A 17,736-nucleotide genomic window follows, 5' to 3' on the forward strand; every position below is an offset into this window, starting at 1 on the left:
TAGTACTTAACCTCGGTCATGGTCAAGACAATGATGTGGCAGAAAGTTAAACTGGCAATTTGAGGACTTGTTTCCATTGGAGTTCAGGTAGAGATGTGCAGAGTGATCATTCTGAAGCCTTAATTTCCTTACGTGCAAAACATTTGAGTTAGACGAGATGATTTCCAAGATCCCTAGTAATAGTTCCATTCTAAGAAAGAAGTATTATTGGCACCCTTCTGTGTCACTGTGGCAATATTCACAATAACCAAGAGATGGATGAAATATAAATACCCTCTGAGAGATGCCTGGATAAAGAAAATGCAGTATATCCATACAACAGAATATTATTCAGTCATTAAAAAGAAAAAAGGAAATTCGGTCATGTGCTATAATATGGATACACTTTGAGGACACTGTGAAATGAGCTGGGTCACAAAAATACAAACACTGTATAATTCCACTTTTATTGTTGTTGTTTAGTCACTAAGTCATGTCACACGCTTTTGCAACTCCATGGACTGTAGCCCATCAGGCTTCCCTGTCCATGGGATTTCCCAGGCAAGAATACTAACACTGGAGTGGATTGCCATTTCCTTCTCTGGGGATCTTCCCGACCCAGGGGTTGAACATTCGTCTGCTGCACTGGCAGGCGGATTCTTAACCACTGAGCCTCCAGGAAAGCCCCCTCCACTTATATGCGGGCATCTAAAGTAGTCACCCTTGGGACTTTCCTGATGGTCTGGTGGTTAAGACTCTGGGCGTCTACTGCAGGGGGTGTGGGTTTGATCCCTGGTTGGTGAACTAAGATCCTACATGTCACGCAGTTGCAAAAAAAAAAAAAAGTTAAATTAAAAAAAAAATTAGGAAAAAAGTAGTCAAACTCATAGAAATAGAAAGTAGACAGTGGTTACATCAGGGGTAAGGGGAGAGGGGGAAACAGAGTGTTGTTGAGGAGTATAGAGTTTCAGTTATGTGAGACGGAAAAGTTTCAGAAACCTGATTTGTGGTGATAAACACACAGTGAACAAAACTCTACTTATCTGTAACTTAAAAACGGTTAAGATGGTGTATTTGATGTTACATATTTCTTAACACAATTGAAAAAAACAGTATAATTGCATAGCTAGTACTATAATGCATGAACCAATTCTGGGAAACAAAGTTATGAGATTTATTTGACCCTGCGGTTTCTCAAAAAAAACAAGATTATGGTATGACTTTTTATTATCCATGTACGTGGGCACAACAAGAACCACAGTCATGGGCGTTGAGGGAGCCAGAGCAAGATAAACCTGGGGTCAAAGGAACTTGCAATATCAGCCAAATTCAGAAAGGCTAACTGTTAAACCACCATCTGAGAGAATGATCTGGGCTCCTAATGCTGCCAGGAGCCTGAGTTCAGCTTGGTTGTTCTGGACTGAGAGACTGGCAGCCTCAGGCAAAAGTCTTTAAATCCAGGGATGGGCAGGTAGAGGCCAGGGAAATGTTTTCAGGCACATTATTTTATAGAAAAAATATTCAACATTTAATTTCTGAGGCATAGGACTGAAGAAAGAGGTTTAGACTTAAGCAAAGGGAGGTTAATAAAAACTAGATGACCTCCTCAATGGTAAGGTTACGTAAAGAGCAGAATATATAATCAAGGAAGTTGCAGATTCTCTAATCCTGGAGATTTTTACAGAATCCAAGAAGGGAAGAAGGGACCCCCGAGGAAGCAAGGCAGTGAAAATAAGCCCTGGAGCCCCCCTCAAGTTCTCTGTACTCTATTTTTAAAAGCAACACCTCCTTAAAACACAGGGATAAAATACAAAAGAAAATCATTAGTGTTCCAACTGAATGCACTTTAACAATTTCTATGTAGGTCACATTTTGCTAAGAATTTTCTTAAAGTTAATTTCAGACTTTTTATTTAGTACTCTTACAAATAGCAGCTATTACAGAGGACAGATAATCTGCGCCTTTACTACAAAGTTGAAACTCTGATCAATGAGGGGAGATATCTATAAATCTAGATCCTGAATGTCCAACACTAAATATGGTCCTGCTCAACTTCCTTGCACTGAAAGCATATTTGCTAAAAACAGATCCTAAACATAGAGATTCTAGAAGTGGGAGTGGGAGACGGAGCCATGGGTAGGGGGATAGTTAAAAACCAAGGCGTATACAAGGAGAAACTGAGAGACCCACGAGCGGAGGCCAAGTTAGGTCAATTCAAGTCTTCTCTAGGACGGCTTCAGGAGCGCTTAGTAAAAATGCTTTTTGTCTGGATCAACGAATCTTGGGGCTGCTGGTGGCCAAGAATGTTACCATATGAAAAGGTCTTCCCTGAGACGAAATAAAGTAATACTGCAAAATTAAAGAAGGGGGGAGAGAGGGCAGGCACATAAACAAGTCTGTTCAGCCACATCTGAAGTCTTTGATTTACTGGTTTTATAAATCAAATAATTTTTTTGGTCCTTTAATTGGGCTGTGACTGTCACCGGGCTTCCCAGGTGGCTCAGTAGGAAAGAATCTGCCTGCAGTGCAGAAGATGCAGGAAACGTGGGTTTGATCCCTGGGTCGGGAAGATGCCCTGGAGGAGGGAATGGCAATCCACTCCAGTCTTCTTGCCTGGGAAATCCCATGGACAGAGGATCCTGGTGGGCTACGGTCCATGGGGTCACAAAAAGTCGGACACGACTGAAGTAACAGCACTCAACACAAAGAAATTTAAGTAGAATAAGTTGAAGGAAGACTGAGCAGGAGAATACTGGGAGAAATGGAGCAGGAACAAAGGACTGTGGAAGGATGAAAAAGGAGCAGTGTCTTTGGTGCAGTTAGGATCTACATGAGGTAAGGAGACTCTCCTAAGTGTAAGGAAAACAGAAGGGTGTGGATGCAAATACGAAAAGAGATGGAAAAACTATCTTTGAAAAAAGGGTCAACTCTTATTTCCTGGGCACATGGCCAGCCATGCTCTGCCATTCTCCTCTACTTGAAATATTTCATAAAGACATGAAATGTTTCAAGTGGAGGAGAATCCTGTTGTAATATCTAAAGAGATTTTTTTTTTTACTATGAAAATAATTTTCTGCAAACTTTCTCCAGGTACCTTAATTATAATAAGGCACAGTATTATCATCCAAAATAGTTGAATAGATGTGGACAAAAAATAAACTTCTATACTTCTTTTCTTGACTTCCCCCCATCCTGAGTCTCTGGGAGTGCTAGACAAAAGGCTGGCATTTTCTTCATGCTATCGAGTCTCCAGACTTGGCAATACTTTTGTTGAGGTAATCATGTGGTTCATTTTTCAAAAGAATATAAAGAGCTGTCCCTGATTCCCTTTCTAAAGTCACACTGACATGGAACAATCAAAGTAACCCATTATCAGAGAACCCCCTGCTTTGTTCAAATTATAAACAGCAATGGGCATCTCTGCTGGGAATTCGAAGACTAGGCGAGTGTGGGTGAGTGAGGCATGCTGCTAACAGAATAAACCAGGCTTGCTTGATGCTTTGTTTTAACAAAGACAACATAACTAGTGATTACAGTTCACTTGGGTTTTGCGCTGATCGTCAAAATGCTGACAGTCACTTAAATCACTCACTGGGTGGAATAATCACCCTGAAAGGAACCGAGAGGGTACAACTTATATTATAAAATGGAATTGAGCATACGAGAGGTATTAACGGGCGTGGTATGAGAGATCTTTGTCAGAAAACCAGAGATAATAGAAGGCATGAATTAGACATCAACTGTACTGGGGACTCTTAGTGACATGAACACAACAGTGAAATGGTGCAATTACAGAGTTGAGCATAACTCTGAGAGCATGTCTTTCCCTTTTTGAGAACAGTCGAAGCCAGGCTGGCCCGTGTGGATCGCTCAGTGGCTTGCTGTAGAGGCTGTGTCCTGTTTTGCCTTGTGGAACCCTTTTAGAATAGAAATCTGGACTGCTGTGCTGCCAAAGTAAGAGACTGCATTATTAAATATTAGACTTGGATGACCCGCTAAACGAGAGGACTCCTTCCAGTCATCACTCACACACCAGCCCAAGCAGCCCTACGTTTCAAGAGTCAAAGGAACCTGGGGTGGGAAGCATCTGGTTCCTTTTCAGAGCTGTTTATTTTGCAAGGAGCAAAAGGGAAAGTCAGCTCCTCCCTGGTTTTTTGTTGGTGGTGGTGGTGGTGGAGTGAGGTGAGTCTGGGAGATAAAATGGCTAATTTTAACTACTACCTGTGACAGGTTCCCTGATTCGAAGGGGTCATAAAATTGAAAGCCTCTCAAGGGTATCTACTTAGGCAGAGTCTGCTCAGACTGATACTGCACCCAAGCTATCCACAGTAGATGAATATATTTCTAAGAGTAAACATGTACAATTTTATTATCAGCTAAAAGCAATATTTTATATAATAAAAGTATAAAAATCAAAGTATTATCAAAGAGTAGTATTTTAATGAGATTTCTAAAGCAGAATACCTAACATCAAAAGCCCCCTCCCTTCCATCCTTCTTCCTCACCCCCTGTTGACCCCCAGGACAGCTACACAACCTGCGGGAGATCATAAGTAGTGAGCATTCAAAAGTCTCCTAGACTCTGCCCGTGAGACTCGTGTTTCAGGAAATAATTTACTCTAGTTTATTTCATCCACATCTTCTCCCTCTTGGGTCTGGAAATCATGGTTCATCAAGTAATAATAACTTTTCAAGAGACAGTGATAAAAAATAACTTTCTTTGAAGTTCACAGTCCAAATAATATAAGTTTTTCCTTTAATAATCTTCTAACAGTTCAGTCTAATATTAACTTCAGAGCTGATTTAGTTTCTTTCATGTTCTTGCTGTTATTTTGCTTTTTTCTATCCTGTTTTCTGTCCCTCCATTCATGCATTCAAATTTGCCATCTCCTTCATTCCTTCCGCACTATCATTTTTTCTTTGCCTTTATTTTAACTGTTTAACACTTCTTAACTAATGCTTTTAAAAAGTATTTATGCTACACTTAATGAATAAATTTTGTGTCTCAAAGTTTTCAAATTATTTTGAAATAACTGATCATTGGTCCTTGATAGAAAAACAGGTTTCCTATTTTTACTTCAGACCCTATCCCTTAATTCCCCTGAAATGTATAATGAGGTTATCTTTCAGCTGTCTCTTATCTAGAATAACTGTTTTTCTCATTGTCTGTTTTCTAGCATCTTAACCATTTCTATTAATATAATTGTCTTTTTAGATACTTTTCATTTCTTTTCTATCAATTAAAATGAAAATATCAACCAAATACACAACTTTGAGCTCCAAGACATAGTTTCTACCCTTGAGAAGTCATAAGGAGGACAAAATATACTGCTTTCTGTTCTTGAGACATGGTGTTTCAATCTTACATGATCCTGGGTTTCTAAGGTTTAATGTCAAGCTATGCTAACATGGACCTTTTTTGACTTCCCACGCCCCAGCACACAGAAGTCAAGATTTCTTTGTTTCACAGAACCACAAAGTACCAGAGACTCAGCACAAGAAGAATCCCTGAACGGATCTTCTGACAACTTGGACACGTGCCCATATGGAGACGTGCAGACACTCTCTCATTGCAAATGAATGTACTCAGTCTAGTTTCTCAGCTGTCCCCACAAGATCCACCCCACCAATACTTACTCTGGGATGTAGAAAGACTGGAGAAAGCTGACTTTGTTCGGCCTGCTAACCATTCTAAGCTCTCGTGCATGTTGGCCAAGGCTTTGAGGTAGCTGACGTCACAGAGGATGTCTTGCGGAGGGATTAATTTATCACCCAGGTTCCCAATAAGAACTTCTGACTCCTTGCCAAATGCTGCCCTGCACAACAAATCAGAAGGACACTTTACTTACAGCCTGGAAACGACAGAGGTGGCAAGACGCTCTAACGTTTGTCTAGCAAAGATAGTTGTTATCATCACTATCTTAGAGCATGCTATTTTTCCTACATTCTGTTTCGTCAGAACATTATCATATACATATGCTGGCATTATCATATGCATATACCTTCTCCTGTTGTAAGAGAAACTTACTGGAAGAACAAAGACCCTGAGGCTTGTACTCCAACCAGTGTGGGCCTGGTTATACAGTGACAGTCCTTGAAGATGGCTTCAACACCTGCTCTTTCGTAGGTTTTCCTCTTGCCTCTTCTGCTGTGGAAGTTGAATAATAGCTTAGGGTGTTAAGTATATACACGGTTTGAAGGTGATTATTGCTGGGGGCCAGCGTGAGGGACTCCGCCTATGGCAAAGGTCATGAGGAAGGAGGCTTGGCATACGCAAAGGCGTGATCAAGCCTCAGGAAACCCCCTGTTCCCGAGCATCTACCCCAAAACCAGAGTCTGTTTTATGCTCTCACCCACACCTCTGACTTTACGGGGGGCTCTCCCCCATAACCGTTTCTCTCGGAGAAGGAGTAAACGTGCAGCTCCCAGGCAATAAAAATTCCTGGGAGTGACAAGAGTGTTTCAGCTTACAGACTCCTCTGAAGGTTATCTCGCCCACCTGTATAGGTTCGTCCGACCACATGTGATTGTTTACAGCCTCCCAACCTGAGAGGCACAAGATGTTTTAGACTTACTAAAGGCAAATTCTTTTGGGGAGTTAGAAATTATTAGTATAGTGGGTTGGTTAGGAATTATATTGGTGAAGGGTTTTTCATTTGTTGTGTTAATAACTGCTGCTAATTCCCTGCTCTGGGTGGGACAAGGATGTCTCAGGTCAAACCTCTCTGCTGACAGACTAGCTTGTGTGACAGGATTATCCATACTCCTGCCACATGATTGTTTACTACCTCTTAACCATAAACAGCACAGAGAGTTTTGGAGTATTTTGAGAGTCTTAATTAGCATAGGGCTTTTTCTTCTTGTTAAGTTAATGATTGCCGCCAGGCCTCCATATCCTTAGGCACCTGGGAATATATTAATCAATGTATTTGGAATATAGAAAAGGAAATATAGTAGTTTTTAAGGTTAGCAATACTAGACTTTTTGAGTTAATGAATTTTCTCTTTTGTAATAGATCACTGTACTTTGTTATAAATCACTGTGTCCTTGCTATGTAAAAATGTAACTTTATCACTATCTTAAGACTAAATAGATCTTAAGGGGAACATTGGTGAAAGAATTTTCATTTGTTGGGCTGATGTTTGCTGCTAAATCTTTCCCTGCCCTTATAATGAATATAACTAGCATATAGGAGAAATAAGCATTAACCTTTAAGTATATAGGAGAAATGAGTATTAACCTTTAAGATCAATCATGTTAACCTTGGGTTAAATAAATTCCTTTCTTGATTGTAATTCACTACACCCTCACCCTATAGGAATTTAACTTTATTTGGAGGGTGGTGCCTGGTTTAAGAAAAAACACCCTTGGAAGAAATAAGTTTTTTGGTTATCAGAAAGAAAGGATCATAAAATGTCAGCAGGTCTCTCTCATGGCCAGAAGATGATGTAATATCCCTAAGACCTTTTTTTTATACATTTATGTGAAGCACCTGATTTTGATAAAGGTCAGGACTACTGACCCCCGCGTGACTCTGTATTCATCCCTATATGTAACAAAAGGTATATAAGCAAACCCCAAAATAAAGAAATCGAATCAGTTTCCGGAAAGACTGATTCCTCCATGTCGCTTCTTTCTTGCTCCCGTTTTTCTGGCTGAATTCCCATCTGGAGCATGGATGCTATTCCACATAATCCAAGTTATTCAGCCTCTTTTTCTCCACTAATCTTCCTACTACACTATCCGTTTCTAATCTCTCTCTATATCTGTAATTAAATATGTATTTTTCCAAGGACGCCAACTCCGTTGCCACCTTCGAATCACCCTGGATCCACCGGGGCTGGACCCCGGCAATTATAATCTATGAAACAGCCATATTAACTTGACAGCTAGAAAATGTTTTAAGCTGTTCAAAAGCAAAAAGGGTCCAATCTCCTTAAGAAAGCAGATTACAGTTGAAATGGAAGACAGGCCTCATTCATTAATTCATTTTGTGGTTGTTGCTCAGTTGCTCAGTCGTGTCCAACTCTTTGCAGCCCCATGGACTGCAGCACGCCAAGCTTCCCTGTCCTTCAACATCTCCCAGAGCTTGCTCAAACTCATCTCCCTTGAGTCAGTGATGCCATCCAACCATCTCGTCCTCTGTTATCCCCTTCTCCTCCTGCCTTCAGTCCTTTCCAGCATCGGGGTCTTTTCCAATGAGTAGGCTCTTCGCAGCAGGTGGTCCAAGTAATGGAGTTTCAGCTTCAGCATCAGTCCTTCCAATGAATATTCAGGGTTGATTTCCTTTAAGATTGACTGACTTGATCTCATTGCTTTCCAAGGGACTCTCAAGAATCTTCTCCTTGTTCTAAAAAGGACTGGAGGCAAGGAAGCTATAAAACATCAAGGCATTCACTATTTGGATAGAGAAACCAGTACAAATCAATGAGGGATCCTTTAACTGACTGGAAAATACAATCAAGCGCATTTTCCATACAGTCCAGTGTCTTCAAAAGGTTTCTGTGGTTTTCTTGTTGGGGGAGGGGATGGGCTGAAAAATCAAGTTACATGAGGTTAGAGAAGAATGATATTGGAAGTGACTCAGTCACTGTACAAAAGGAAGGATGGAGGCTCATACGGTTAAGTGTTTCACCTGCATGATACATAAAAACGAATCCATATTTCTTTCAAAAACATGGCTGAAATGATACAAGATGACTGAAGATGTTATGGAAAAAAAAAAATTTCTTTTGGGGAAAGGTATTTACCTGTGTAGGTAAATAGAGATGATGAGAAGAACAGGTGCCTGGAGTTTTCTATAAGCCCCAAAGCATTTAAAAGTCACAATACCTTAAGTGAACAGAAGCAAGAGCATTATTTAAGAACAAACCAAAGTAAGTTTCAAGCAAGCAGTGATTATTAGCAGCTGCAATATGGTCAGAACCATGCTTACTTGACACAGGCATGTAGTGCCCAGCACTAAAGGCGGGCGCTCAGTGTTGAAAGAAGTAACTGCTCTGAATTAAATGCTTAATAAATTGTTATTAAATGTAACCAAAGAGTGGCTCATGATAAGACTTCTTGTTTCAAAGGGGGGTAACTTTTTAAAATTAATTTATTTGTAATTGAAGGGTAATTGCTTTATAGTATTGTGTTGGTTTCTGCCAAACATCAACATGAATCAGTCATAGGTGTACCTATGTCCTCTCCCTAAAAGAGGGCAACATTTTTTTAAGGAAAAGTCAGAGTTGACTGAGTTGGGTAAGCAGTAGCTACGGAGGCAATAACACTGCTGTGGACAGAGCATGGGAACTTTGGGTAGGCACACAAACGAAACCTAAGGGTCGTGTAATAGGTCTTGGTGGGACCCAAGAGTCTGAATTTCTAATAAGTTTCAGTCTCCTTACCTGGGAGACACACTTTCTTTGAATAATAAGGGCTACAGCACAGGTTTCTAAGTCTGGCAAACCTGGGTCTGAGTCCACAAACTGCCACTCACTTACTGTGTGATGCTGCTTAACTGCCCTGAGCATTGTTAGCTAGGGCTAATAGTACCGACCTCATACGAAATAATGTAAGAAGCTGATGAAGTGATTTAAAGATCTTCACTGGGAAATTTTCCATTGTTACAAAGTAGAGCAAAGAATATATATAATCACCTCCCCTGTAGCCATTGCTCAGCTTCAATTACTAGCAACCCATGGTGGTTCCTGGTGGCTCTGATGGTAAAGTATCTGCCAGCAATGCAGGAGACCCCAGTTGGATTCCTGGGTTGGGAAGACGCCCTGGAGAAGGGAATGGCTACCCACTCTAGTATTCTTGCTTGAAGAATCCCATGGACAGAGGAGCCTGGCAGGCTACAGGCCATAGGATTGCAAAGAGTCAGACATGACTGAGTTACTAATACTCTCACTTTCACATGGTGAGTATTGTTTCATTTATTCAGATCTATTCTCCATCCCCCTTGGAATATTTTGAAGCAAATCATTCAGGTAATGTTAAATGCATAACACAGTGCATGGAACTGGATGAAAGCTAATAAGTTGTAGTCCTTATTATTCTGAAGTCTGTTGAGATGACGGGTTTATTTACTGTCAACCCAGGATATGCTGTGATGAATAAACTTAAATAGATGAGTGATCAGAAGTAAATAAATTAGATAGCTATGGCTAGTTTTACAAATGGAACCTTGTAACATTATAGCAAATGTTGCCATGTCTCAGAGTCCAGACTTCTCAGAATCTTGAAGAGGTAAGTCACTGTGACAGAAACCACCAACTGCCTACTAGATCTCCGGGCTGCCACACCTTCTCAGTCAAAGGATCTAGAGTACTGCAGGAAGCAACATACCCAATGTAAAATCAAAATAAACCAAACCAAAACCCTGCTCACTTTCCCAGCCTCTCTTGTGGATGCGGTGGTCAATGAGATATAAACTGGAATCAGGAAATGGGCTTCTGAGAAAGTTCTTCCAAGCAGTCTTACTGGCAGGGATTTCTTTTGCCTCCCTCTTTCTGGAGTGCAGCCATGAGGAGTGAAGCCACAATAGCTCTTCTTCAAATAGCAGGTGACCTTGAGTATGCAAACCACCCTGGGAATAACGGAGCCAAAGGCAGGAGGATAGAGAGGCACCAATGACATCATAGAACTGCCATGCGGCCCCAGATGATACATTTCTGGGCTTCGTGTTATAATAGGAGAGAAAATGAAACCTTATTTATCTAAGCCACTGCTACTGCAAGTTTCTGCTACTAGCAGTGAAATGTAATTTCAACTGACACAATTATCTAATTAGCATAAGTGATGTCATCTGCAGAAAACTTTCCCTGAATTTAGATATCCCTACAATTGAGTTACTGGGGAAGGCAAAACAATATCTCCTCCATGATTTGAGCTCAGCAGACAGTCATAATATCTTCCCCTTGGCTGTCACTCAGTCAAGTTGTAAATATTTAGTTTTCTCAATCCGTCCTTATACATCAACTCTCTCAGTCCCTTAATCATCTTTGATAGATATAACACACAAAAAAATGCCTCTGAGCTGGGTGGTTAAAAAGCAACAAGGGAGGCAAACTGGCTTTGAAAAAATAGGCTTGGAGCCATTTTTATGCATGTAGGTGTAACCCTGGGTGGAAAGTGACAATCAAGACAAATGTATTTATGTAGCAGTCTAATCTGCTTATCTGGGGATCTCTGGGCTTAGGGCATGTCTGCTGTGCGCTGCCAGCACTCGACGCCTATCCCATTCCCTTTTGGCTCACAGATTTGCTTAACTCCCTCCGACGGGAAAGCAATAGACGGAGAAAAATACAAACTGCCTCGTGCTGAATACATAGCAGACATCTCATTTGACAGGAATCCATAATCACCCCCTAACAACCTGGAGAGAGCACCACAACCATGACATGGAGAATCAATGATTGACAGCTAGAGCCATTTCACACGAAAAATCATACCTTCGAGGATTCGTGTGTGTCAAAGAGTTTGGTGGACGGTTTTTATGTGTTACAATAACCTTAAGGGGATGGCTCTAGCTGCTCAACTACAGGTTTTTTTTCCTAAACCGTCTAATTTATTAAATAAATTATGGCATATCCACACTATGGAAAACTATGCAATCATTAGAAATTATTAATACATGGTAGAAAATACTTGGTACCACAGAAAAAAGCTTGATACTGCATTCTTTTAGCCATAATATGCAACTGAGTAGAACTGTTATAAAACTGTATGCATTGCATATATAAAAAGAACAGAATTACGTATCTATACGAACTGAAACAAGATTGGATATGTATCCTTCAAAATGTTGCATGACTCGATTATACTTTGTGCGTCTCTGTATTTTCTATACTTTCTCCAAAGGACACATTTACTTTATAATTAAAAATGAAAAACTGAAAACCCTACAAGTGAGAAAAAGCTTTCAAACGGATGCATCAAGCATTTCAGCCTGGAAAATTAAGAGTATTTGGGTATTGCAGTTATTTGAGCCAAACTGGAGGCAAGTTTGGTTGGTCTCAAGGCTGGTTTGGACCGTGACTCCAGGCTTACTCAGCCTGCAGTCAGCAGGGATCCTTTCCACACTAGGTAGGAATGTAATTTGGTGCATCCACTGTGGAGAACAGTTTGCAGGTTCCTTAAAAAAAAAAAAAAAAAATAGACGTATCATATGATCTAGTAATCCCACACCTGGGAACATATCCAGACAAAGCTCTATTTGTGTATTCGAAAAGATATACACACCCCAATGTTCATAGCAGTTGTGTTTACAATAGCCAAGACATGTTAACAACCTAAGTGTCCACCAACAGTGGAATGGATGAAGAAGATGTGGCGTGTATATCTATATACAAATCTTACTCAGCCATAAAAAAGTAAAATAAAGCCATTTGCAGCAACATGGATGCTCTGGAGATTATCATCCTGAGTAAGCCAGAAAGACGAACATCATAAAATATCACTTATAAAAGTAATACAAATGAACTTATTTACATAACAGAGAGACACACAGACACAGAAAGTAAACTTATGGTTACCAAAAGGGAAAGGGTGGTGGGGATAAATCCGGAATTTGGGATTAGCAGATGCACACTACTGTATATAAAACAGATAAAGAAGGACCTACTGTATAGTACAGGGAACTACATTCAGTATCTTGAAATGAGCTATGATGGAAAGGAATCTAAGAACCATCTATATCTACACCTGAATCACGTTGCTGTACACCTGAAACATTGTTCATCAACTATACTTCAATTTTTTAAAAAATGTAAAAAAAAAAAAAAGATGGTGGTCAGCGTCTACCACAGAGGTCTCGCTGTCGGGACGATTGCTTGCCAGCATCCGGGTCAGCAGTGTTTCCTCTTTCTAGATCCGAATTTTTATTTAGCCTTCATCTTCTGCTTATTATGAAAGCACATTATTTCATGAAGGGATTACATATGTTTGCGTGAAATGGGCAGCAGAGTAAATCATTACCTGGAGAAGGTGAAGTAAGAAGTGTTCAGTTATGGCCCAAAGATTATCTGGCCTACCCAGGAACAGACCTCAGAACCCAGCACTCATTGTTTCAGTCACTGAAACCCTATCTGAGAAGTCACTTCTATCATCAGTAGGCCAACACACTCACACAGAAGCCTAAGAAACTGAAGGAAGAGTGTTAAACCTGTTAAGTTTTATTTTACCACACAATTATAATCTTTAAAGAGCCTGAATCTGACAAGAATTCATTTAAGAGAATTTTGCCGAGAGTGTAAAACCTATTTAACTTAATCTTACCACACAATCATAATCTTTCAAGAGGTCTAGCTGACAAGAATTTGTTTAAGACAAGTTTGCCAAAGATGCCGCAAACTGTCTCCATTTAGTCATTAAGTAATTCTGTTTTTCTTCCCCTGAAATCTTAGGAAGGAAAAAAAAAAGAAAGAGTACACTTTCAGCAGACTCAATGGTGCTTATGAAAGAAATAGCACAAAGAGTTTCAAAGTGATTTGCAGATTTAGGCTATAGTTGACCACATATCATATATGCTCAGACCCTCTCCACTCTCCAAGTCTTCTGTTAGTACCATTGCTTCCCTTTGCTGACTCTGCTGTAAGAATACTGCTCCCAGAAACAGGAAACACTGCCCAAAGCCCCCTGTGATCCAGAAGACAGCGAGGGGAAGACATAGCCGGGCTCAGATGGAGAAGCAGATCACCAGACTCCTTGTATCCCGGAGGGGGTGGTGCTGTACCCATACTGAGGGTGGAATTGCTTTCCTGACCTGAAATGTTTCTGGCAGTACCATTATCAGAAGATTCACTCAAACTCTTATTTGCAATCATGATATCCTATTCAACAGTGTTTCTGGCTAAGAAACTTCTTGGGTGAAAATGGCTGATGCAAGATTCATCTATGGTCCAGTTGGAAGACAACTTTTACAAGGCTGGAGTGCTGGAGTACTTTGATCTAGAGACCAATATATAGTGCTGTTTCATATTCCCCCAAGAAAATATGGATCTGGAAACCCAAGGGTTAGCAGTAGGAATGGTCCCTCTGCTCATTATTAAAACCATGCATGGAGGGTCTCTTACTGCTCTCACAGCTTTGGGCTAAACTGGTCTAGAGGCACTCAGGAAGGAATGCTTCCACCAGGAAATACAACAATGACTAAATTACATGGGAAAGAGAGACTGCCATCTGGCTATTTCAGGTTTCTCACACTACTGAACCAACAGGTGGAGAAAGGGGTCACTTTGACCCTGGAAGGACTGACTGATCTCAATTGCCAAGGGCAAACTGAGTTGCTTCTATGCAATAAAGGCAAGAGAGCACTACATCGGATTCACTGGAACCCCTTTTAGTATTTCCAGGGCCATAGTACCAATAGCTCCTGGTGACTCAGATGGTAAAGAATCTGCCTGCAATGCAGGAGGTCTGGGTTTGATCCCTGGGCCAGGAAGATTCCCTGGAAAAGGAATGACTACCCACTCCAGTATTCTTGCCTGGAGGGCTACAGTCCATGGGGTTGCAAAGAGTCAGACATGACTGAGCGACTAAACAACAACATAAAACTTACCATTTAACCTTTACTAGGTGTACAATTTAATGGCATTAAGTACATTCACAGTGTTGTGCAACCAGTATCACTATTTCCAGAACTTTCCCATCCTCCCAAATAGAAACTCTGTACTCGTTAAAGGGGAACTTCCCATTCTCTCTTCCCATTCCCCCAGTCCCTGGTAACCACTATGCTACAGTTTACCTCTATGAATTTGCCTATTCCAGGTACCTTAGATAAATGGATTCATATATGTCCCTTTCAGTCTGGCTTACTTCACTCACCATAACATTTCAAAGTTCACTCATGTGGTAGTATGTATCAGAACTTCATTCCTGTTTAAGGCTATGTATTTCATTGCGTGTATGCCCCATATTATTTATCCTTTCATCTGGGGATGGACATCTGGATTGTTTCCAGCTTTTGGCTATTGTGACTAACGCTTCTATGAACATTGGTGCACAAGTATCTGTTTGAATCTCTGCTTTCAATTCCTTTGGGTATATGCAGAGAAACACAACTGCCAGATTCTGCGGTAATTCTATGTTTACTATTTTGAGGAACCACCATACTGCTTTCCAGAGCGGCTGCACCATTTTACATTTCCACCATCAATGCACAAGGCTTCCAGCTTCTCCACATCCTCATCAAACTTTGCTATTTACTGTTTTAACTTTAAAATGATAGCCATCATAATGAATGTGAGGTTCATTACAAACTGTTTTACATGAGGAACTGGTGGCATTAACTTTTTTTTCTAGCTCAGAGATCACCACATGTAAGGACTCACTTCTGCCTTGACATAGGGGACTGCACAGATACTAGCTCTGAGGAGAATTCGATGATGAATGAGGCCAACTCACTTTTGTTGGGGAGAGGGGGGGTATGCCCTTATATGAGAATTGTTAACCTTGTATTAAGCGGAAATACCAAGTTTTAACAGATACAGAATAAAAAAAAGGGGTGAACCCTGAAAGTCCTAGGCTTGTTTTCCCTAAGACCCATTCCTCACTTTTGCTCTGCTCTATATCTGGAGTTAGGGACTGACTCGCTGCAGGCTGGGTTCCAGGTTCTGACCATAGGGGACCCTGATGGGAAACTGAAGGCTAAAGGCAAAGGAGAATCCAGGGCTTTTCTGTTCTTTCCCTCCCCTCTGCCTCAGGTGATGTCTCTAGCAACAGACACATCTCCTTCTTGGTTCTAGCTTCTCCCATGCTTCAATTCCTTTGACTAATCTGTGTTCCAGTAAAAACCTCTTCCCCTTGGCCCTCCACCTAAAGGGAGGCAGTGGCTTCTGTGAGAAGTAGCTCTATGGGTTCTCTTACTGTCCCCTGTTCGACACTCAGATCCTCATTCTCCTATGAAACCAATTCCCTCCATTTAAATCCAACTTGAAGGAATTTAAGGGAATGTCATTGTTTGGTTGGTAAGTTGTGTCTGACTCTTTTGCAACTCCATGGATTGTAACCTGCCTGGCTCCTCTATCCATGGGATTTCCCAGGAAAGAATACTGGGGTGGGTTGCCATTTCCTTCTCCAGTGGATCTTCTCAACTCAGGGATCAAACCTGCATCTCCTGCATTGACAGCCAGATTCTTTACTACTGAACCACCAGGGAAGACCAAGTTAAGGGAATTTTGTTGTTGTTCAGTAGCTCAGTCGTGTCTGACTCTTTGCAACCCCACGGACTGCAGCATGCCAGGCTTCCCTGTCCTTCACCATTTCCCTGAGTTTCCTCAAACTCACGTCCATTGAGTCAGCAATACCATCCAACCATCTCATCTTCTGTTGTCCCCTTCTCCTCCAGCCTTCAATCTTTCCCAGCATTAGGGTCTTTTCTAATGAAAAGGGATTACTTGAAGCGATTTCTGTTTTCTAGGAAAGACCTTGACTTATATTGGACCTAGTAAGATGTCTGACCATATTCAAGCCAGCTGGAAGTTGATTAAATTCTTTGGCATGGGATTAATTAGTTCTGTTGTATAGGTAGAGAAACTGAGAAATGTTAAGATAACCTGTAGAGATCACTTCACTATTATCTGTCAGAGCTTAAACTGATGAAGGCTATAAAAAGGTCAGGTCAGCTACCTAAATTCCTAATAAAACCGAGTGATTCTTATGAGATGTGACAATGACACCTCCATCTATCACTCCTGCTTTTTACAACTGCTCAATCTTCAACACTTTCAAAACCTGTCTAATCTGTCTGTGTCAAAAATAATGGAGGTGGTAACCATTCTGAAGAGTTCTTTACTCAGGTCTTCAAAAACTGCCTTTCTAAAATGATCCTGGCTAAGCCCTCAAAAACAGGAAGGCATAAAACAGCTTAGTTATCGATCACAGCATTTTTTTTCTTCCTAGAAACTGCTAAAACTCATCACTAAGTCTATCCTTCAATGGTCTTCATCAGAGATGATCATGTGAGTAGCTATTTTTCATATTTAATAAGTAATTGCTCCTCTTCAGAAAAGCGTCTCCTCTTTCAGTAATCACAATCAGGGATTTTTCTCATTTGCTTTCTTTGTTTACTGTCTGTCCATGATTTAGAAACTTGCAATACTCTTGATACACTTGCCAAATAAATATATATATGTGTGTGTGTGTGTACACACACACATACAAATATAAGTTTTTTTGGTTACAGGGAAATTGGAGTTTCTGGGTTGCTTACTCAAAGATGTCAGCCAAAGAAATTAATCATGACTGTTATTAAGGTGTGTTGAGGGGGTGACCACCAGTTCATTCCCTGTGCTTTTAAATCACCTTGTTCACTGGGACAAACATAAAACACTAGACTTAAGGAATCATGGTGCTTTAACACTGAGAAGTTGGAAAATAGTCTAAACCAGAAGCCATCATCCTGGCTAGACATTAAAAACTTAACCAGGGAAGTTTAAACAAAATACCTGATGCCAAATTTGACTTGTAGAAATTTTTATTTAATTGGTCACAGGTGGGGCTTGGTCATGGGCATTTTTTTTTTTTTTTGATAAAATTTTTTTAAAACTCAACATTCAAAAAAACAAAGATCATGGCATCTAGTCCCATTACTTCACAGCAAATAGATGGAAAAACACTGGAAACAGTGACAGACTTTATTTTCTTTTTCTTTTTTTTTTAAGTTTTTTATTTTTTAAATTTTAAAATCTTTAATTCTTACATGCGTTCCCAAACATGAACCCCCCTCCCACCTCCCTCCCCAGACTTTATTTTCTAGGGCTCTAAAATCACT

At 40.5% G+C, this 17,736-nt stretch overlaps 1 protein-coding gene across 1 annotated transcript in view; it reads right to left on the reverse strand.

Moving 5' to 3' along the window:
- The window catches only part of EXOC4 (exocyst complex component 4), an 816,876-nt gene that overhangs the window by 119,619 nt on the left and 679,521 nt on the right, over positions 1 to 17,736 (reverse strand). Inside the window, exon 14 of the mRNA XM_018046915.1 lies at positions 5,616 to 5,794. Coding sequence (XP_017902404.1) covers positions 5,616 to 5,794 — 179 coding nt within the window. The remainder of the gene's footprint in view (positions 1 to 5,615; positions 5,795 to 17,736) is intronic.

Source organism: Capra hircus, chromosome 4 (genome assembly GCF_001704415.2).
Source record: "Capra hircus breed San Clemente chromosome 4, ASM170441v1, whole genome shotgun sequence".
In the NCBI taxonomy this organism is placed as follows: domain Eukaryota; kingdom Metazoa; phylum Chordata; class Mammalia; order Artiodactyla; family Bovidae; genus Capra; species Capra hircus.